The sequence below is a fragment of the Trichoderma citrinoviride genome (genome assembly GCF_003025115.1).
Source record: "Trichoderma citrinoviride strain TUCIM 6016 unplaced genomic scaffold BBK36scaffold_1, whole genome shotgun sequence".
NCBI classification, from domain to species: domain Eukaryota; kingdom Fungi; phylum Ascomycota; class Sordariomycetes; order Hypocreales; family Hypocreaceae; genus Trichoderma; species Trichoderma citrinoviride.
In genome coordinates, this window is record NW_020194709.1 from 1618494 (window position 1) to 1636710 (window position 18217).

At 54.7% G+C, this 18217-nt stretch overlaps 5 protein-coding genes across 5 annotated transcripts; 3 read left to right on the forward strand and 2 right to left on the reverse strand.

The window, feature by feature from the left end:
* Positions 1 to 230: 230 nt before the first annotated feature.
* BBK36DRAFT_1108566 (hypothetical protein) lies at positions 231 to 498 on the forward strand (the record flags this gene model as incomplete). The annotated part of the gene is made up of 2 exons (XM_024889378.1): positions 231 to 263; positions 337 to 498. 2 exons carry the CDS (start codon positions 231 to 233, stop codon positions 496 to 498), a joined length of 195 nt encoding a protein of 64 aa, XP_024753880.1.
* A 1256-nt stretch (positions 499 to 1754) lies between these two features.
* Positions 1755 to 4021, forward strand: BBK36DRAFT_1107484 (WH1-domain-containing protein; the record flags this gene model as incomplete). The annotated part of the gene is made up of 4 exons (XM_024889259.1): positions 1755 to 1964; positions 2154 to 2823; positions 3745 to 3909; positions 3993 to 4021. 4 exons carry the CDS (start codon positions 1755 to 1757, stop codon positions 4019 to 4021), a joined length of 1074 nt encoding a protein of 357 aa, XP_024753881.1.
* A 1023-nt stretch (positions 4022 to 5044) lies between these two features.
* Positions 5045 to 5673, reverse strand: BBK36DRAFT_45524 (nucleic acid-binding protein; the record flags this gene model as incomplete). The annotated part of the gene is made up of 2 exons (XM_024898095.1): positions 5045 to 5335; positions 5515 to 5673. Coding segments are annotated over 2 exons (450 nt in total), but the record flags the coding sequence as incomplete, so codon positions are not given.
* A 1157-nt stretch (positions 5674 to 6830) lies between these two features.
* BBK36DRAFT_1165087 (hypothetical protein) lies at positions 6831 to 7607 on the forward strand (the record flags this gene model as incomplete). The annotated part of the gene is made up of 2 exons (XM_024894736.1): positions 6831 to 6909; positions 7075 to 7607. The coding sequence occupies 2 exons, from the start codon at positions 6831 to 6833 to the stop codon at positions 7605 to 7607; spliced, it is 612 nt and encodes a 203-aa protein (XP_024753883.1).
* A 745-nt stretch (positions 7608 to 8352) lies between these two features.
* Positions 8353 to 12353, reverse strand: BBK36DRAFT_138977 (hypothetical protein; the record flags this gene model as incomplete). Its single annotated transcript, XM_024897457.1, has 6 exons — positions 8353 to 10164; positions 10238 to 10306; positions 10368 to 10439; positions 10536 to 11832; positions 11936 to 12037; positions 12179 to 12353. The coding sequence occupies 6 exons, from the start codon at positions 12351 to 12353 to the stop codon at positions 8367 to 8369; spliced, it is 3513 nt and encodes a 1170-aa protein (XP_024753884.1). The 3' UTR covers positions 8353 to 8366.
* Positions 12354 to 18217: the final 5864 nt, after the last annotated feature.

Below are 18217 nucleotides of genomic sequence, written 5' to 3' on the forward strand. Positions count from 1 at the left end.
TGCCAACTTTTGCGGGCTCCAGCTGTCTGAACCTACCCAAGGCGCTTACATAGGCTACCAGGATATATAAGTCGACAGCAGTTTGCGGTTTACCGCCAACCTACACCTGCAATCACCATCACTCCACTGTCAACAATTGCATGATTTTGTTTCGTCACAGGACAATCTCGCAACGCTGCACACATACAAAGATACACACAAAGATACCCGCTACACGCACTAGAACCATCATGGACTCTGGCAAGAACCAGCAGAAGAACGAGGTTTGTCTACCTATTCCTGTTCTCTAACACCGCCGAAACAAGACATGGCATTCGCTGATAGACAGACGTATAGGGCGAGAAGCAGTTCTCAATCCAGCCCATCAACGAGTCGAACGTCGACCCCAAGTTTGCCGCGCATCAAGCTCACCCGGGTCCAGCCGTGGCCAAGGAGATGCCTCCTCAGCAGGGCACCAAGGAGGAGCGTCAAGCTAGGAAGGAGGAGTTGAACAAATAAGCAACAAGGCCAAACGACCACGACTTTAATGATACATGATTTAATAATAATTTTCTCTCTTTGCTGCGTAACACGGCCTCTCGCAGAGGATTCGCTGTGCCCCTTGAATCATTCAAAGTACATAAGGCAACGGCGGGGTATGAATGAATGCCTAGAGGCCATGATCATGATGTAAGGGTCGAATGAATGTCACTGTAAATGACCATTCCATATGAATCTATTTTCGTACTATGGCGTTTGAACCCGCATCTGCCCGAAATGGATCCCGTACAATTACGGAGTACTACGTAGGTAGATAGTAGATATATCAGACAACAAGACCCATAGCTTCTGCTACGTTCTGGAATCGTAAAGCATCGTCGCCGTCGAAAGAGGCATCGTGCCTTTCCTGCGAGATGACGAAGGGACTGGCGCGGCCTCGTGGTGGCCGCAAAATAAAGTCCTGTCAGCAATTGAAGGTCAGTCAGCATTGGTTGATGGATTGCTGATTTGTTCACTCCCGCTCAAGCTGCCATTGAGTGAATCGACTGAACGCCCCAATCTGCCTGTAGCCGCTGATGCTAGCGCTCTGTACTTCATTACAGGGAGCACCATGCCCTATCCGCGCCCGCATCCTCGCAATTTATAGTGCTCGTGCCTCGCACAGCTGCTGCGGATTCCACAAACGCCCCCCGAAGCGGAACCCCCAGAAACCGCCAGAGCTCCACCGCCCTGCCTGATGTGCGGATTCCCGGCCGGTTCCAGCCACCTGCAGTGCTTTGTCCACAGCAGCGAGTGGCTCACTCACTCAACCTCACCTCTCCCTCTTCCCTCCCGCTCTCGCTCTTCGCCCTGCAAACCACTCGCAATTCTCCCTTGATGCCTCCGCTGCTGGAGGCGCACGTCCGACTCGATCACGCCCGTGACAAGCAGCCCATCAGCTCCGTCGTTTCGGCCCGAGAGCATCGCCCGCGTCTGCCTGGTCCTTAGTGAAATACCGACGATTGCTGTGCTGCCTTTTTGACAGCGGGCGCCAACTTTTGGCTTGCCAGACGAAAAGAGGAGACGGTCAAAGCTACCATCTCATCTACCAACCTTAGGCGCTCCCCCTCTTTCCACGCCGCCGAACCGACGCTATACGAACAAGTCGCTCGTTGACTCTTCGCTCCTCCTGTCAATTTCCCGCCATCCTCCAGCCTCGACCTCGTCCGTCCGCCCCTTGACTCCGCCGCCCGTCTCCGTCTCAGCGACCGCCCTCCAGCGGGTCTACCGCCAACATGCCCTCGATTCTCAGCGACGACGACAAGGACACCGTCAAGCGCCACGTGCCCAAGCAGTCCAACAAGATCCAGGCCGTCGCCGTCGCCAAGCTCTACGTCGCCTACCCCAATCGCTCGAAATGGACCTACTCAGGACTGCAGGGCGCCGTTGTCCTGGCCAACGACCTGGTGGGCAATACCTACTGGCTCAAGATGGTTGATATCTCGGTATGAATAATCCTCGAATTGCTTTCCCCCCCAAAAGCCCGTTGATCGCCAGTCTCTTCAGCATAGTTGGAGAGAATCTGGAAGTGAAGGCGATCTACGAAATAGCGAAGAAGAAGATGTGGAAGCAGGGGAAATTGGGAAGAGAGGAAGAGAGTTCATCATGTTAACAGCTTTGGCAATTTGAAACAGCCCTCCAACCGCGGGGTCATCTGGGACCAAGAAATCTTCGATACGTGGAGCTACAACCAGGACCGAACCTTCTTTCATACGTTCGAGCTGGAAGAGTGCCTTGCCGGACTCAGCTTCGTCGACGAGAAAGAGGCCAAGCAGTTCAAGAAGAAAATGGACGAGCGAGAAAAGAACGCCAGCCGAGCCACGAGAGCAACGCCCTTTGGCGGATCGGCTCATGCGTCGGGAGGCCAGAAGCACGGCTTACTGGGGAACATCTTCCACCGACACTCGAGCGTCTCCATGATGCCGGACACCACGACCTCCAACTTGTCGGGCTTCTCTCACAATTCCGGCTCTTCTGTCAGCTTCGACGGCGGTTCTGAGTTTGCTCTTCTGGATGCCTTTGATCCTATGTGGCGCGAGCATTTCGGCCAGGACCTCAGTGACAAGGGATTGACGGACGATTTCATCAAAGACAACCAGGAGTTCATTGTCGACTTCCTCCGAGAAGAACAGGCCAAGCTGCAGAGCGAAGCAGCGCCGCCGCCTCCTGCCCCGCCCGCACCCCCTGCGCTGCCGTCGCCTTCGACCAACGGCCACGCGGTGAGGGCGCCGCCGCCTCCTCCGCCTGCGTCGCCTTCCGCAAGGAGAGCCGGACCTCCTCCCCCTCCAGCTCCGCGGCGGTCGGGTGCCAAGGTCGACGGCGATCCCAGCCCACCAAGAGCACCATCCCCCCCTCGGCCGAGGTTCAATGCCCCTCCACCCTTGCCCGACGCGGGCAAGTTTGCGCATCAGGTCAATGAGAGGAAGAAGCCCGCCGCGCCTGCTGCTGTTCCATCCGTTCCCGGGCCTCCTCCTCCCCCTCGGCCCGCCAAGACGCCCATGGACGCTGAAGACCAGCCTCACAAGTTCGGTGTTCCGCCTCCCTTCACCGGTCAGCGCGTCCCTGCGCCTCCAAGTCGCGGACCCGTGCCTCCTCCCCCGCCACCTCGTGGCAGCGATGCCGGTGCGCCGGCTCCGGTGTCTCTCCCTCCGCCTCTGCCTCCCAAGGTGCCGAGCTCGAGCGCTCCTCCATTGCCGCCGCCAAGTGCTCGGCCGGTCCCTCCTCCGCCCGCGGTCAGCCACGTACCGCCCCCGCCCCCTCCTCCCGTGCCGGTAGCCAGCAGCGCTCCAGCTCCGCCTCCGCCTCCTCCACTGCCTACGGTCAGCGCTCCTCCTTCGGTGCCGCCACCGCCGCCGATGCCCTCACCAGGTGCCGCAAGTGCTCCTCCTCCCCCACCGCCGCCTCCTCCTCCGATGCCCAGCGCTGCTCATGCCCCTCCGCCTCCGCCTGGTCCCCCGCCGGTCCCGGGAGCTGGCAGTGCGCCTCCAGCACCCCCGCCCCCGCCTCCACCCGGCCCTCCACCGATCCCTGGAGCCGGAAGTGCTCCTCCTCCTCCCCCTCCCCCGCCACCATTCCCATCAGCAGCAGGCGCGCCGCCTCCTCCCCCTCCGGCAATGCCCAACCGAGATTCTGGCTATTCTTCAGGGCCTACGGCTCCACTACCTCAGGTGGATGGTGGACGTATGTCCCTTCTTGGAGATATTCAGAAGGCAGGAGGCATTGGAGCACTCAAAAAGGTGGACCGATCCAAGATCAACGATCGCAGTGCGGCAGCCGTTGGAGGATCTTCTAGTGCCAGCGCAAGTGCTCCCAGTCTTCCGGCCGGCGGCGGCATGGCAAATGCCCTTGCAGCAGCCTTGCAAAAGAGGAAGGACAAAGTCAGCAAGAGCGGTAAGTTTCTCTGTCTCATATTCCTTTACTCACTACCTATGAGGTACATACATATCAGAATACTGATTCTTCTGCGTGTATAGATGACGAAGAGGAAGATGACGATTGGTAAAGAGAAATAACTTGGCTCTTTGACGAGAAAAGAAGCGAGATGCGCCTTATGAGTTGTGGTATTTGTGACGGCCATCAAAGGCCGGAGAGGACACTATATTCCCTTCATCACAATACCATAACCAGGGGAAACAGGAGAATAAGCACAATGGCTGCATGCCAAGCTGACTTTGCACACGGCAAGTCCAGCGACAAAATTACTACAACCCTGTGCTTGCCATACAAGTTGGACATTCACGAAGGGTTGCGGTCTACGGGGAGATGTATGGCCGGAAATGGGTAGTCGGTCTGGAGGGGCACGCTGGCCAGAGGTGTCTGGAGTCAGTTGTAGGCAAGGCAGTTGATGTTATTATCTGATAGATTGATCGGCTCAAATACTGTAGCAAATGGTACGCTGTCGATGGGGTGGAAAGGTTTAGGATGAATCAAGATGAAGAGGTGGAAGAGAGGGTGACGAAATAAAAGATTTCACAAAAAGGTATAATGGAGGCACGTCCTACAACGTCTCATGATGTTCACAGAGGAATATAGTCATGGAAAGGCACCATGAAAGTAAAGGGGAATAGCCGTAGTCATGAGAGTAAAAGAAACATAACAATCATACCAACGGTCCTAGTAGTAAAGGTGGAAAACGTGAACGTGTGAAAAGACAAGAAATACACCCAAGTGACGAGCCGCGCCGTCTCTCCCACCGCGGCCATCGAATAATCCTCCACTCCGGATAACTGTCGTGGGACCCGGCGAGCAGCGGTGAGGGGGGGACCCCTCAAGCTGCGTCCAAAGGGTTTGAGAGAGAAGACAGCGTGCCAAATCTACCAAAGGTTGCAGGCTGGCCATCCCTTTTGTTGCTGTTGTAGACCTTTTGTCATTTCCTCCCATCCTTCTTCATAGCGCACAGAGGGGTCGGAAACGGGCAAAAGGGATGATGTTGAGTTCATGTGAGCAGTAGGAGGCAAAGGCGTGAATATTTCCTTCTTTGTCCCTCCGCAGGTGTTTTCCCTGAGCCGAGTAAGACAGAGAACGCTCAAATGTCGTCGATGTCGAGCTCCTTCTTCTCGCCAGGCTCAGACGCCTCGGACTCGGACTCGTCGGCGCCGAACTCGAAGCCGGCGTTGTCGTCGCCGTCCTGGCCGTACGTGTCCGTCTCGTTGATCTTTGCGTTCTCGGGCAGCTCGCCCAGGTTCTTGAGGTTGCGGGCCTCGTCGGAGGTGTACTTGAGGATGACGTCGCCCTTGCCGTCCTGGAAGTCTCGCAGGGAGAGGAGGATGATGTCGCCCTGGTTGATCCAGACCTTCTTGCGCATCTTGCCACGGATCTAGACGAACGTCGTTAGCCTGTGCTCTTCTTTCTTCTTGGTGTTCCCATATTCGCTGCCTTGCCCTGACGGCGGAAGATGGTGGAGCAGCATCGGCCGCGCGTCATGCGTCTTGTTTTTCCCGCCTCTTCATTTGTGTGCATCATTTTATTTCTCAGGGGTAAAAGGATTCGACATACGTTTGCGAGACGCTTGCTGCCGTCAAAGCACATAGCCTCGAGTCGGCCGTTGCCAAGCATCTTGACGACCTGGGCGTACTCTTGGCCGTCCTCCTTGAAGGTCAGCTCTCGGCGCTGGTCATCGTTCTCCTTGGTTCCTCGTCTGCGGTTCTTGCCGCCCTATTTTGCGCAAGAAAGAGAGAAAGTCGTTAGCCGTGAGCTCCATGTCATCAAAAGACAGCATTTCCTCGAATTTCCTTTCTTCCTTCACCGCCGCGTCGAGAGTCGGGAAAAAAAGAAGACCATCGAAAAGTTGGTGGGGGAGGGGTTGTTTTGGGAATTAATTTGCGTATTCCCTCCCGCCCTTATTTTTTCTTCGGTGGCTGCGTCTTTTCTCTCACTCCGTCGCGCTGTGCTGCCGCAAGAAACACGAGTAAAGACGTACCTTTCCCTTGTTCTTAGGCATCTTGACTGTTGGCTCAAAGAATCTGGAGTGTCGGTGACCGTGAGACGCAGGAGGTCAGGAAAAAGTCGGCGACTCGCAGATTCTTATAGGTGAGGCAAGGTTGGGGCGAATTAGCTTTCAGGCGCAAAGTCAGCCCAGGAAAATGCATGCGGCTTGGTGACTCAATGAGTCACGTGATGAGAGTCACCAGGCAAAGCCTCGTGTAAGCGCCTCAACGTTTACAAGGTTCGAGGCCAGCAGGATCATGCGGGTTACGCTGATTCTCAATCTAGGAGCAAGAGTTGATGGTACGAAATTCTTAAATATTGACTCACGTTGAAGAAGGATGAGTCGACTTGTCTTCGCAGCCATGATCTGGAGAGGCGGATACCACATCTCAAGACGGACGGGAGAATGTGGCTGAAAACAAGGGATATTGCAGGCCAGGTGGAGTGTGTGCATGCGCATCAAGAGTAAAAATAGCCAGTCATCTCTTCATCATTACTCCGTACATCTGCAGCATTCTATGGAAGTCTGCAGCAGTACTGCCTTTCCAACACACCACACCATTAATAAACAAAGTCTTCAATAGAATAATTTCTGAACATATGAAAATCTGGATACGTGTTGAGGTACCTGGTGAGAGATTAGAGACCATTGAAGAACTTTCACCAGTGACGAGGTCTTCTGTACCTTGCGCCACACCTGGTTTACATAAGCAGCTTCAAGCTCTGCAGCCTTCATCGTGATATCGTCGACCACTTCATGCAGCGAAGCATCTTGTAAGATCCAGCAAAGAGACACATATCAAATCCAGACGGACGAAGAGAGAAACCTAAAAAAATACAAACAAGCTCCACATGTCGACCCAAACCATCACAGCATCACCATCATGACAGTGGCATCTCACGCTCCCCTGCCCATGCTGCATCTCATCACCAAGCGACTCACGCAATCCCCATGCTCTCAAGGTCCCTTATTCTGTCCACGCCCCCCAACAAACATCCGCTTCTCATCCTCCTCATCCTCCTCATCGTCATCATCCACCAGAACCCCACGCCAAAGGACACCACCACCACCCTTCCAACGAAAAACCCCCCTCCTCAGAGACACCATCCGGCGCTTCATCCCCGAAGAGGCCAAAAAGTTCGTCAAGCCCGACGGCAGGCTCCTCACGAACCGCGAGAACAGGGACTTCTTCGCGACCTACAACCTCGAGCCGGACAACGGCGCCGCCCGCCGCCTCACCACCGGCCCGGCCCTGCAGAACGCCTCCAAGGCGTACAATGCCACCATCGCCTTCAGCCCGCGGCACCTCATCCACCCGCACGACCTGCGCTTCTTCGACCCCCGCGGCCACCCGCTCGCCGCCGCCCGCCGCGACAAGTACCGCCGGAAGACGCTCGAGGAGCCCCTCTGGATCATGTTGACGGGCGCGGGGGCCTCGTCCGTGGTGCGCACCCTGACGCAGAGGCGCCTCAAGTGCGCCATCTACCGCAGCCTGGAGGACCTCGGCTTCCGGAACGGCGTGGGAAACGGCAAGGAAATTCGAGGGACTCTGTGGATCACGATTCACGACCCGGTCAAGGCGTCGAAGCTGTCGCCTTGGCCGTTTGGCGAGGCCGTTGCCAAGGCTCTGGCGAGCAGGTGCGCCCAGCCCCTGAGATGAAGGGGACTGGCCGTCTCTTCGCATTCCTCCCACGCTGCCCCTTTTCCTCATGTAGGGGAGTCTGGTAGATGCTGAGCATCAATCCTGTTGACTCACGCATCAGCTCACCTCAGTGCAATATGGAAACATATCCAGAATCGCAATACTCAGTCATGCGTTCGAAACACATCAGACTATCGTCCTTAAGGGGGGCCGATACCATCCTTCAGCAACTCATCCTTAGCCGCAGATGCTGCAACGATCGGCCACAGCCCTGACAAAATCTCTGTTCCGTCCTGCATTCACGCCTGTGGAATATTGCAACCATCTTTATACACAAATCACCAGCTGTGTACTGTTTTATTTGGTATCCGCATAGATGAGACCATGCCCGACATCAGTCGGCCTATACAAGGATAAAAAAGAGGAAATAATCGAGCGCGAGCTGCGTGTTACACGGCCCTTCATGCAAAACGTGATATGAAAAGGAAAAAGCAAGGAGAACACAAAAAGCCAACATAAGCCTTGTCCATACATCCCCCATATGTCACAACCTCGCCGTGGCTGAAATAAAGCGAACACTCACTGTCAACTCCAGACCACGTCCGCCAAAACACATGAGACCCCAACCCTCGTGCACGGAACCAGACACAAGGCCATCAAACGCTTTCCTCCAACGCCAGTGCATGCTCTTGGTTGCCCCACGAATTCTCGGAGAGAGAAGGGAGCGTGGAGAAGAATAAAAGAAAAGAGGAAAGAAAATGGATCTCGACGGAATCTTCACAAGGAGCTTCTCTTCTCCAAAAGGGAATCGTCTGCCCCTTCACCTTCTTCCTCCGTCGAGGAAGCAGTGTATTTACCTTTGCCCTTGATATCCGCCGCCGTCGTCGGGCTCAGCTTGCTTTCCTTCATGCTCCATCTGCTGGCGGGTCGTTTGCCCGTCGCCTTCTTCGGCGTTGCTGTGCCCTTGCGGCTCTTTGATCTATCTGACCTGCCCATCTCAGGGGGAGATGCCATTCTTAGATCCTCACCAGACGAGTTTCGCCTTGTCGTCGGGGCAGTGGAACTGCTCTTCAAGTCTCGCATTTCCTTGACAACATCTGCAAAGCTTTCTTCCAGAGTCTTCATGCGAGCGAGAACCAGCCGTCCCATCCTATCACGATCCGCCGCGTCAGATCCGCCTGAGCTCCGTAGTCGGTTGTCCTTCATCATAGCCATAGCCATCTGCGTCTGGAAACTACCCGGTAGACCAGTGTTAATGTCTCCAGCAAAGGGTAGGTTCGTGTTGTCAGACAGAATGCTGAGGTCGGCCGACGAGAGCCTTCGAGGAGCGCGGTCTCGATTCCCAAGACTGTGCCCTAACATGGCCGACCTGCTCAAGTTGCTGATGCCTGTCAGCCCATGAGCAGGCATGGTGGAGCGAGTACTGAGGCCTGGCGGAGAGAAAAGAGCTCGCCTAGGCGGGCTGCGCATGCCAGTGGGCGTAATCGACTCGCCCGCCGCCATGTCCGCAGCATGCCCGCTTCGGCCTGCAGGAACGGCCGCTTTGGGAGGTGAAGCTGATTGGGAACTCTCGGTAGGCGGGGCCATTTCCCCGGGATTGTAGAGTATGGTGTTTGTAGACAAAGTGCGGTTGTGCAGTTCGCGTCGCCGGAGCTTGCCGGAGGCGTTTCCCTTGTTGGACGAGCTGTGCGAGGAGGCTATGACGGCTGACCGCGCGCCTGTAGGAGTTGTTGTGAAGTAGTCATCAGTCTCGCTCGGGGCGGTGTTGCCCCCTGCCGTGCCATGAGGACCGGCGCTGGTACCGAGGTCGTCTTCGTCTTCATCGTTTGTCACCAGCTCGTCATCTCCGTCAGCGTCGGTGTGGTCTTTATACTCGGGCATCAGGTGAGCAAAACGAGGGTCCATGAAGCGAGGGTCCACCATAGGGAACGCCCTATATGAAGAAGCCCCCCCGACATTAGACGCCAGGTCTGCCGGGTCACTGACGATGGACCTGAGATCCGACATATGCCTAGAGTTGGAGCGCAGGTCCCAGCCCATGCTCATCCTTCTCTGCCAGTCAGGCACAGCTCTGCTGTCCGATGGTGGCCAGTTGCTGCCGACACCCTCCTGGTCATTGCGGTCCATCCAATTTCGGATCGCCGTTTGCGTCTTGCGTCTCTCATGCCTCCTTTGCGTCTTTGTGGCCTCGGGCATGCGCATGAAGAGCTCGTCAAGAGCCCTGTCTTTCTGGTACCCGGCCACCGACTCTTCGCGTACGCGCATGCTGGGGCTGAAGATATTCCTGTTGCCCATATCCCCAAAGGAAATGGCCCGGTTCCTTCCCGGGTTCTCAACCAGATCCGTGGGCTCAAACATGGACGGCGCGAGCCAGAAGCGTTCGTACAAGTATATGCAGAACAAGATGGGGCAGTGAGTCACCTTGATGATGACGCGATTGAGCAAGACGAAGTGGCGAAGCGGCATGCAGTAACGTAGAGGCATGAGTAGCCATGCAAAGATGTTGGTGGGTGCGATATAAGAGAAGAGAGCATCGTTCTTCACCATAGAGATGGTGTTGATGGCGAATAGGAATCTGTGTGATGCGTAAGCGATTCATGGCCTCACCAACTGGATACTTGAAGGAAAGCATGGTAGGGTTTGCATACTGGTGCTCTTCGGTGGCATTGGAAGCAATTGCCATGAAGGAGTTGGTCAGGACGGTAATGAGAATTGTCCTGGTTTGAAGAGTTAGCAAACCTGGCAGGACTCCGGATGAGAGATTCGTCAAATACATACACAATCAAGAAGTGGCAGATGATGAGGAACAAGCACAGCAACGCTCGCGCAAGCCAGTTGTACGATGGCCATCTGTTGTCATGTCAGTTCTATATCCTTCGATTCAAAGGGCTGAGCCCGAGAGGATATGTGGTAAAAGAGGGACAAAGGGAGAGGGGGGAATCATACACATCCCAAGCGGCAGGCGTGAAGCCCATGAGGATCTGGAAAATCTTATAGGCAACCTCGCCACCATCGCTAGAGGCGGTAGAGGAAGTGAAGAAAACGTAAAAGCCGCTACAAACGATGAGAATCAAGACGCAGACAGCTGCCAAGTCCGCCGCCATGAGTCGAAATGCGATGAGCAGTTGAGAGAAGTACTGGTAGTGGTCCAGGATGCTGAAGATGCGAGGCAGCAGCAGGATGGCATTTGCGGCCAGCACATCGTAGGCCATGGCATTCCAGTGGTAAGGGTCGGCGAGGAAGACACCATAGACACGCATACAGTAATAGGCAATGAGCAGCACCAGGATACCCAGGTCAAAAATGTTCCAGAAGCTCATGATGTACAGGGCAAACCCTTGTTCATTGAAGCCGACCAACTCATCCAGCATGAAGCCGGCGCTCCAGAACCAAAAGACCAGTTCTAGGCCGGTGATTTGTGCGGATCGTCTAGATAGCACGGCCAGAAAGAGCCCGATGAGGACGGCAAGGGACAGCGTAGACAAGAAGGATCTATATCGCGGGACTCTGAGGCGAGACAGCTTCAGTAGAGATGCCTGCCTAGGGTCGTACAGCATCACGGTTCTTCTGCCCGGGGGAACGGCAAAGTGCCCCTGCTTGGGGGGCAGAGAGCCCAGGAGAGGCGTCCTATCATCAACTTTGGGCTGGCTATTGAAGCGCGAGAAGGGGCTCGATGGCGACTCCCGGTGCAGGCTATCGGCAGAAGAATAGAAGGAAATGGCGCCATTCCAGATGGCCTCCAGCTGCTGGACCACAACCGGGTGGGCGAGAAAGTGCTTGGCCGAGGCTCTGATTGCAACCTCTAGGGTCGACGTCCGCGACGCTACGAGGAGAGTGCTTTTGGTTCTGCTGCTGGTGCTGCCGGCCGTCCTGGGAGGTGCCTGTGAACCTGGCAAGCCTTGGAGCGGGTAGAAGTCGTAGGCCAACGCATCGATCAACTCGCGAGTGGAGTATTCCTTGAGCAGCTTCAAGGCCAGCAGCTCACAGACCTTGGCCCTTGTGTTGCTGGTGCCAGCATTGGCGGCATACATCTGGCCCTCCTTGGTGAACTGGAGGCAGTTTGCCATGAGGGCGTAGAGGGTGGCCCGTGAGAAGTGTTGGTTTCGGATCTGCTGCTGCATCGGCTTGATGAGGAATTGAGAGACTTGGGGAGACCGCAGTTGGTCCCAAGTGAGCGTCGTCTCAGTGCGAGCACTCACGATGATTCGAATTGCGTGGGTCAAGCTGTAAACCGGAAGCGTGTCTGGGACAAAGAAGCAACAGTGGGGTGTAAGTCAGCTAGGTCAATCCCGTGGTTGGAAGGCCCATGATTGAAGACATTGACGCTGAGGAGGTGTAAGTCATACCAAGATGCGTTGAGGAGAAGAGTGGGAGGACGGGCAGAGTATTGCGTCTGCGAGGCGGGCGGTCCTCCTCTCCATCGTCTGCCTGGCCCCCCTGATCTCGTCCTGCAGCATTGTCGTTTCCATAGTCATGGCCGGCACGGCGACGGATGTTGCTGTCATTGTTGTCGTCGAAAAGGCCTGTGGCAGTCCCATTGTGGTGGTCGCTATTGCTGTTGTTATTGCCGTTGTTGTCGAAGCGGTGACCTTCATCCTCGTCTTCGTCCTCGTCGTCGTCTGCTTCTGTAAAGTCCGCCGTGGCATGAGTGCGATGGATGGCGAATGTTCGAAGCGGCGTGACGGTGGACGGCGAGACGCTCTCGTGTCGAGTAGAGGCGCGACGGGGAGCTGGCCGAGGGCGACGCAGCGCTATGGACGACATGTTTTGCCTGGTTGAGCCGCAAGTTCGAGTTGCCTATGCGGTTTAGATCGTTGCCGCGGTTGCAGCTCGAGCGAGGCTCCGTCTCCCGTCTCACTCACTCGCTCACACCCTCTCGTTTTCAGCACCTGTCGGCCGGGGGCGCCATGAGGAGTCGCAGGGCAGGTTCAGGAGGCAAAAAAAGGGCGAGGAGCCGCTCCCGCTTCTGCGAGCTGGGGTGGAGAGGAAGGAAGAGAAGAAGAATCGCGGATGGCGAGAGCAAGGCGGGCGGTTTGGACGAGTCCTATGGAGCAAACAAAGGCCTGGACTGGACAGTTGCCGCCGGGCTGGGCTCCTGCTAATCTGCTGCCCAGCGCAAGCCCACAGCGGAGCGAGAGCCACTACGGAGGACCGAAAGGGCTGCTGTTAGTGGGCTGAGGCAGGCCTGTAATAACGAGCTGGAGGTGCCGGGCAGGGGTCTTCCCCAGCTAGGTGCGTGGGCGAGCCCAGCAGAGGTTAGTGCAGGCAAGGTGCTCGTAGGTGCTAACAGCAGTCCGGTCCACGCCCGCCACATGTAGTAGAGATATCAGCGTGAGGGATTGATGGACTTGAGGCTGCTTTTTAGCAGTGATTGACTGGATGATCGCCCCGATGGTTGATATGTTGGTTGACCATCCATGTCTCGGCTCTGTGTTACATTTACCTGCCTGCACTCGTCATCCACTCACGGCGCAATATCAACAGGAGCAGCCAGATCCAAGATCTCGAGATCCAGAAGCGAAACCAGCTCGTGGGAGAGGGGCCGAGAAAAAAGGAACGAGAGCAGAAACAACATGAAGAATACGCCTCGTGGACAGTCTGTGCGGAGCCCGGGAAGTCGACAGTCATGACATCAAACGTCGGCTGTCGTGCTTTGGCCTCGTGGGCGCTGCAACCATGGGTCTATCTGGATAGAGCTTAGCTGGGGGTCCCCTTTTTGGGTGGTGTTGCAAATGCTACCGTACTCCGTATTTATCGGTCACGGTATCGCTTTTGTCTTCTTTCTTGCGTCGTCCGTCCAAGCAGTTGCTGCCACTGGACACCTAGATGTTGATTGACCCGCATGGGAAAGGGTATTTTGGGGGCATGGGAGATGGAGTTACCGATGCCTGGCTTCTCCCCCCTCTTTTCGCTGCCCCCGGCCACTTGGACCCCCCGCCTGCCGTGTCTTTCGTCAATCGAATTCCAAAGGATGTTGCTGCGACGCAGGGAAATCATGAGATCAGCAGCAGACTGCCATTTCCTGGGGGTGGCACAGAGAGTCCCTGCATTGTTGCTTGATTGACTGATGGATGGATGTACGGCGTCCATCCTTGCATACGATACATGCCTACATGCCATGTATGTATGTTCTTCCGCATGAATGAACTTTGTGCACCCGCATGCTCCCCTCTGTGCAGCCAGCCAACAAGAGACGCAGCCGTGGGACGCATGACACCACGAGCATCGATCCAGGATGGTGAGAGAGGGGAAGAGAGGGTGGGCATCCCACATGCCAGACAAGTGCCGCCGATTGGGGCGACTTTTGTTCCCCCTTCGTTCTCTTGGCCGCCGGGCGAATCACATGGGGGTCATCGCAGGGTTTCAGTTCTCCAGAGAAGGGACGCTAGAGCAGAGGAGAGATTTCTCGCTCATTTGTTGTCGTCCGTATACGATCTTGATGATTCCGACAGGAACATACCTGGCTTGGTCTAACTTCGTACAATGTAAGTACTCGCGGTGAGACAAGCCTCTTGGGATGGTTCAAGATGACGGACCACAAACCGCCCATCTCAAAGGTCTTAGAGGTGTCGTGACCAAGAAAGCGTGCGCCCTGCCGAGCAGATCGCCGGCTCGGGCTGCCAAATGGCCTTTGCGCACGACGACTAGGTAGCTTGCAGTTAGGATCAATGATGCGATAAGCCGATGCGGGCTGAGATGTTCATGGCCGTTCGTTAGCTCCGACGTTAAATTGCAACAGCGTCACCGCTGCCAATAGCATCCATGGTGCTGGAACCAGGTCGTTGCAGATCAAGATACCTGTGAACCGTCAGATAGTCATCTGGCATAACTCAAAAGACGGACTTGTGTGGATGAAAGGGGCAGATACGGACAGTACCTCGGGCAAGTCGACTAGCCCAGATGACCACTTACACGGAGTGAAGATCTGCTTGCAGTCGTGGAGAATAGAGACGCCTCATTCGTGACATCAATCTGAATCTTCAGGAGAACCGATAGCTAGAGTTTGGCATCCCTGTTGCAACTGTAGCAGGGAATTTGGTCTTAAGAGTGATGCCCTTCTTAGCCGGGGTTGGCAGATGATTGCTCGACTGCTCCGAATGACTCGAGACGGTGATTCTTCTGGAGAGATACATGCTCCTATACCGGGGTTGCCGTCTGCGCTGGTTATCTGCTCTTTGCATCCTTAGACCGTCGTAAGAACAGGGTCAAGACGAAAGTCCTCCCAGTAGATGATTCTCACGGAGCCTCGGCTGTAGAGTGTGTTGAAGGAGCCCCCTTGAGGCGGCATGGAAGAGCAAGCAAGGTTGCCAGGTGGAGCGGCTTTCTGATAACCGTAAAGTCGCATTCGTCGACGAAACTGTTTGGCAGCAGTTCTTGGTATGTTATATAAGAGAGATGGAGCGGGAGGGCTCGCTGGTGATGATCCGCATCAATGTCGCTGGATAGTCGTATCATGCTAAATTTGAGCGGGTTTCGGTATATGGGGATCGGATAAAGTCTTTCGAAATTCTCTATAAGGTACGCTTGTTCCTGCCTGTTTAACGCACGATGTTCGTTGCCTTCACAGTCGTTTACATGGCGCTCTTTGCGCCACCGCTCTCAATTTCTTTTTCGATTGATGTAGATGAACAATTGGCGAAATCCAAGGGTATCCCGACTAAACATCGACAAACCAGAGTAGCCGATAGGAATGCGTTCGCACTCGAATGATGCCCAGTCGAAGGGTCATTTGCTGGCATATAGTCAGCGGCGTCGAGTTTTGTCAGCCCGAAGAGGATCAGCCAAAGATGTCAATATCCTGACTGGTCATTGGATTGAAACCGTTGTGTTGTTAGTAGTCGAGCAACTTTTTGAAGGGAACTGTTGGCTTCCGCAATGTCGAGGGTTCCCGTTCAACATGTAATCTGAATTCCGAATTGTGCCCGATTGTAGAGCAGCAAGTTGTCTCCCCCGTGGCAGCAAATGAGAAACATCAACTCCCTGCACATTGAGCTCCACACGGCGTTGGCAAACTTGAACAAAGATGAGAATCCGGGTGAGAAGGGAAGAAGTCGAAGGCTATCAGAGCACATGAATAAGACCTTCAACACCTATATTATCAACACCTGTATTCGGAGGAGAAATCAGTACTTGTTTTCCTTTATCCTAACTTCTCTCCAGACCTGATTGATGCTATTGAATGAAGGACTGCCTCACTCTTTCTGCTGTCAGGATTAATGGAGGCGAGGAGCGTAGAGGAAGCTGCATCAGCTGCGGTAAAGACTGGCCATGCCAGCAAATCAGATGCTCCGTCACGGCCGCATCATCAAGGGGGAAGTTATGATCTTGATTTTGTCAAGATGACAATACATATGGCCAGCAGCTGTTGGAGAAATGTCCTGAGTGGGGTTTAGGTAAGGCACATGTACTACCTGCTTGTGAGTAAGAGGTGCCTGAGGCATCGTGACGTTGGAGGTTTTGGATGGCAAGGGAAGGAACGACGCAGAAGACTGCGGGGTCCCATCTCAACAAACTTGCAGAGTCTGCTCATGAAGAAGACGACATGAATAGGTACCTAACTGATTGGAATCTGATTATAATCAAGGCATGAGGTATCAGTAATTGGTCGAGAATGAGATTCTACTCTGCCAAGCCAAGGCCAATATCTTGTTCAGTTTCCCTACGCCGACTTTGCGAGCATGTCGTGTCACGTTTGGGCACTTGTACGTCGAGGCTCGTCTCAAATTGTCGTGCGATGTATGTATGTGTATCGCCATTGATGCCAAAGGCCGTAAACTGGTAGGCTAACTCTTACGAAGATGAGCAAGCACTCAGACATCCAACCGAAGCATGGACATGTTGGTTCAAGATGGCCTTGATACGTCAATCCCTACCCCAGCTGTCGGAAGAATGCCAGAAGAGACCAGAGGCGTGCATCAGTCCTATGAGAGAGCAGCGTCGGCGGAAGAAACAGCTCATGGCCCAGTTCTTCCTCCTACCCAAAGGAGAGCGATGCAGAATTCGCTTGTTTAGCTCGATGCAGCGTTGGCTTACTGCAACTAACAGCTTAGCTTTTTGCAAAGGAATGCGCCAGGCTGGAGTTGAAGACGATGATAAACCCTGTTTGCAGAAGCGCTATGCTAGTAAGACTAATAAGGTAGTAGCTTCCTTGGTGAGGAAAGAACAGCGGTGTGATGAAGCTGGAAGAGAGGAAGTGAGAATTTTCACTCAGCCGTGTTCTGCGCATAGTTGCTTTGGTCCACAAGTGGCAAGATTCATGCCTCCAACTGCCGAATTTATGAGATGTGATCTCATATTGCTGCCGAGAGTGCATCGTCGGCTTTGTCAATGGTTGAACGAAGCATGCCCGGATGAGCCTATCGTCCTTGTACTGTAAGACTGGCATGTACTAGGTAAGGTAGGTAGTATCGTGTTGTATCTCACCTTGAGACAGCCAATACGAGTACTTCAACATATACTCTCTCTGACCGAGCCCGTGTGCCATTATTCGACTCTCTAGCCTGATGAAGCCATCGAATATCGAGGGCAAGCGGCATCTCACAGCACTGACCCGCATCACATGTTCTGTACAAACAGACAATGACGAATACGTAGTAAGAAAAGGTGAAATTATATTGACATCCAACACACCCTCATTGAGTAGTCCATCTCAGGAAAAGCCACAAACACGTCTCCGATTTGCTGGCCGGCTGGCGTGTAAGATGCGTCAAACGGCCTCGACACAAAGGGACAAGGCAGACAAGCAGAGTACGGCTGGTGGCTGGAGCTTTCTGATCCCACCAGCTCGCGCCACAGGAGGTGGCAAGGATCCACCCCTGGCCTTCCCGTCTGTTGTGGGGTGGATCTTCCCTCTAGCGCGGCATCCCCTTTGTGGCAAATGGCGGCGGTTATTTTGCACCAGCGCAGTGATTTTTGAGCCATTCAAACGGGGGACAATGACTCTGATTGCAGAGTGAGGGCAGGGACAAACATCACGGCCGCTTGCTTGCTTCTTCTCATGTGCGTCTTTTTAAGGTTGTGGGGGTCAGATTTGACAGACTGATGAGATGAGGTTGGAAGTAGGTATGTAGGGCAGAGACCGGCTCAGGGGATTCTAATGGCCTCGTGGGTGATGGATTCGTGCAGACGCCACAAAAAAAGGAACAGCAAAAAGGAAGAAAAGAAGGTAGATACTGTACATCAACCTCGTGGACGAATGCTTGAGAAAATGCCCGACGAGATCATAATGACACCTGTCGGCTGCGATTCTCTGGCTGCTGCATGAAGGCCCGTCGAGTGACCGCCTGTCCAGGGCGCTGAAGTTGGATGTGCTGCATTGACGTGCCCCGGCATTGGGCAATGGACTCGCGGGCCACTCACACCCAAACCTCCAGCACACACACACACAGCGCACCAGCTTGGTAGGTACGGCGGTAGCTCGGAATAGCGTCAGGGGTTCCTCGACCCGCCCTGACCACCACCTCAGGGTCGACGGTACCTGAGACTGCTACCGCCGCGAGCGCAGCACGTAGAGTACCTGCTACATGGGGTCCGGTCCCAGCGCCACTGCCCGGACATTTAGCAGCCAATAACCCCAAATGACTTGACCTTGATGCTACCCCATGTGCATTGCATGCCCCGAAGTCGAA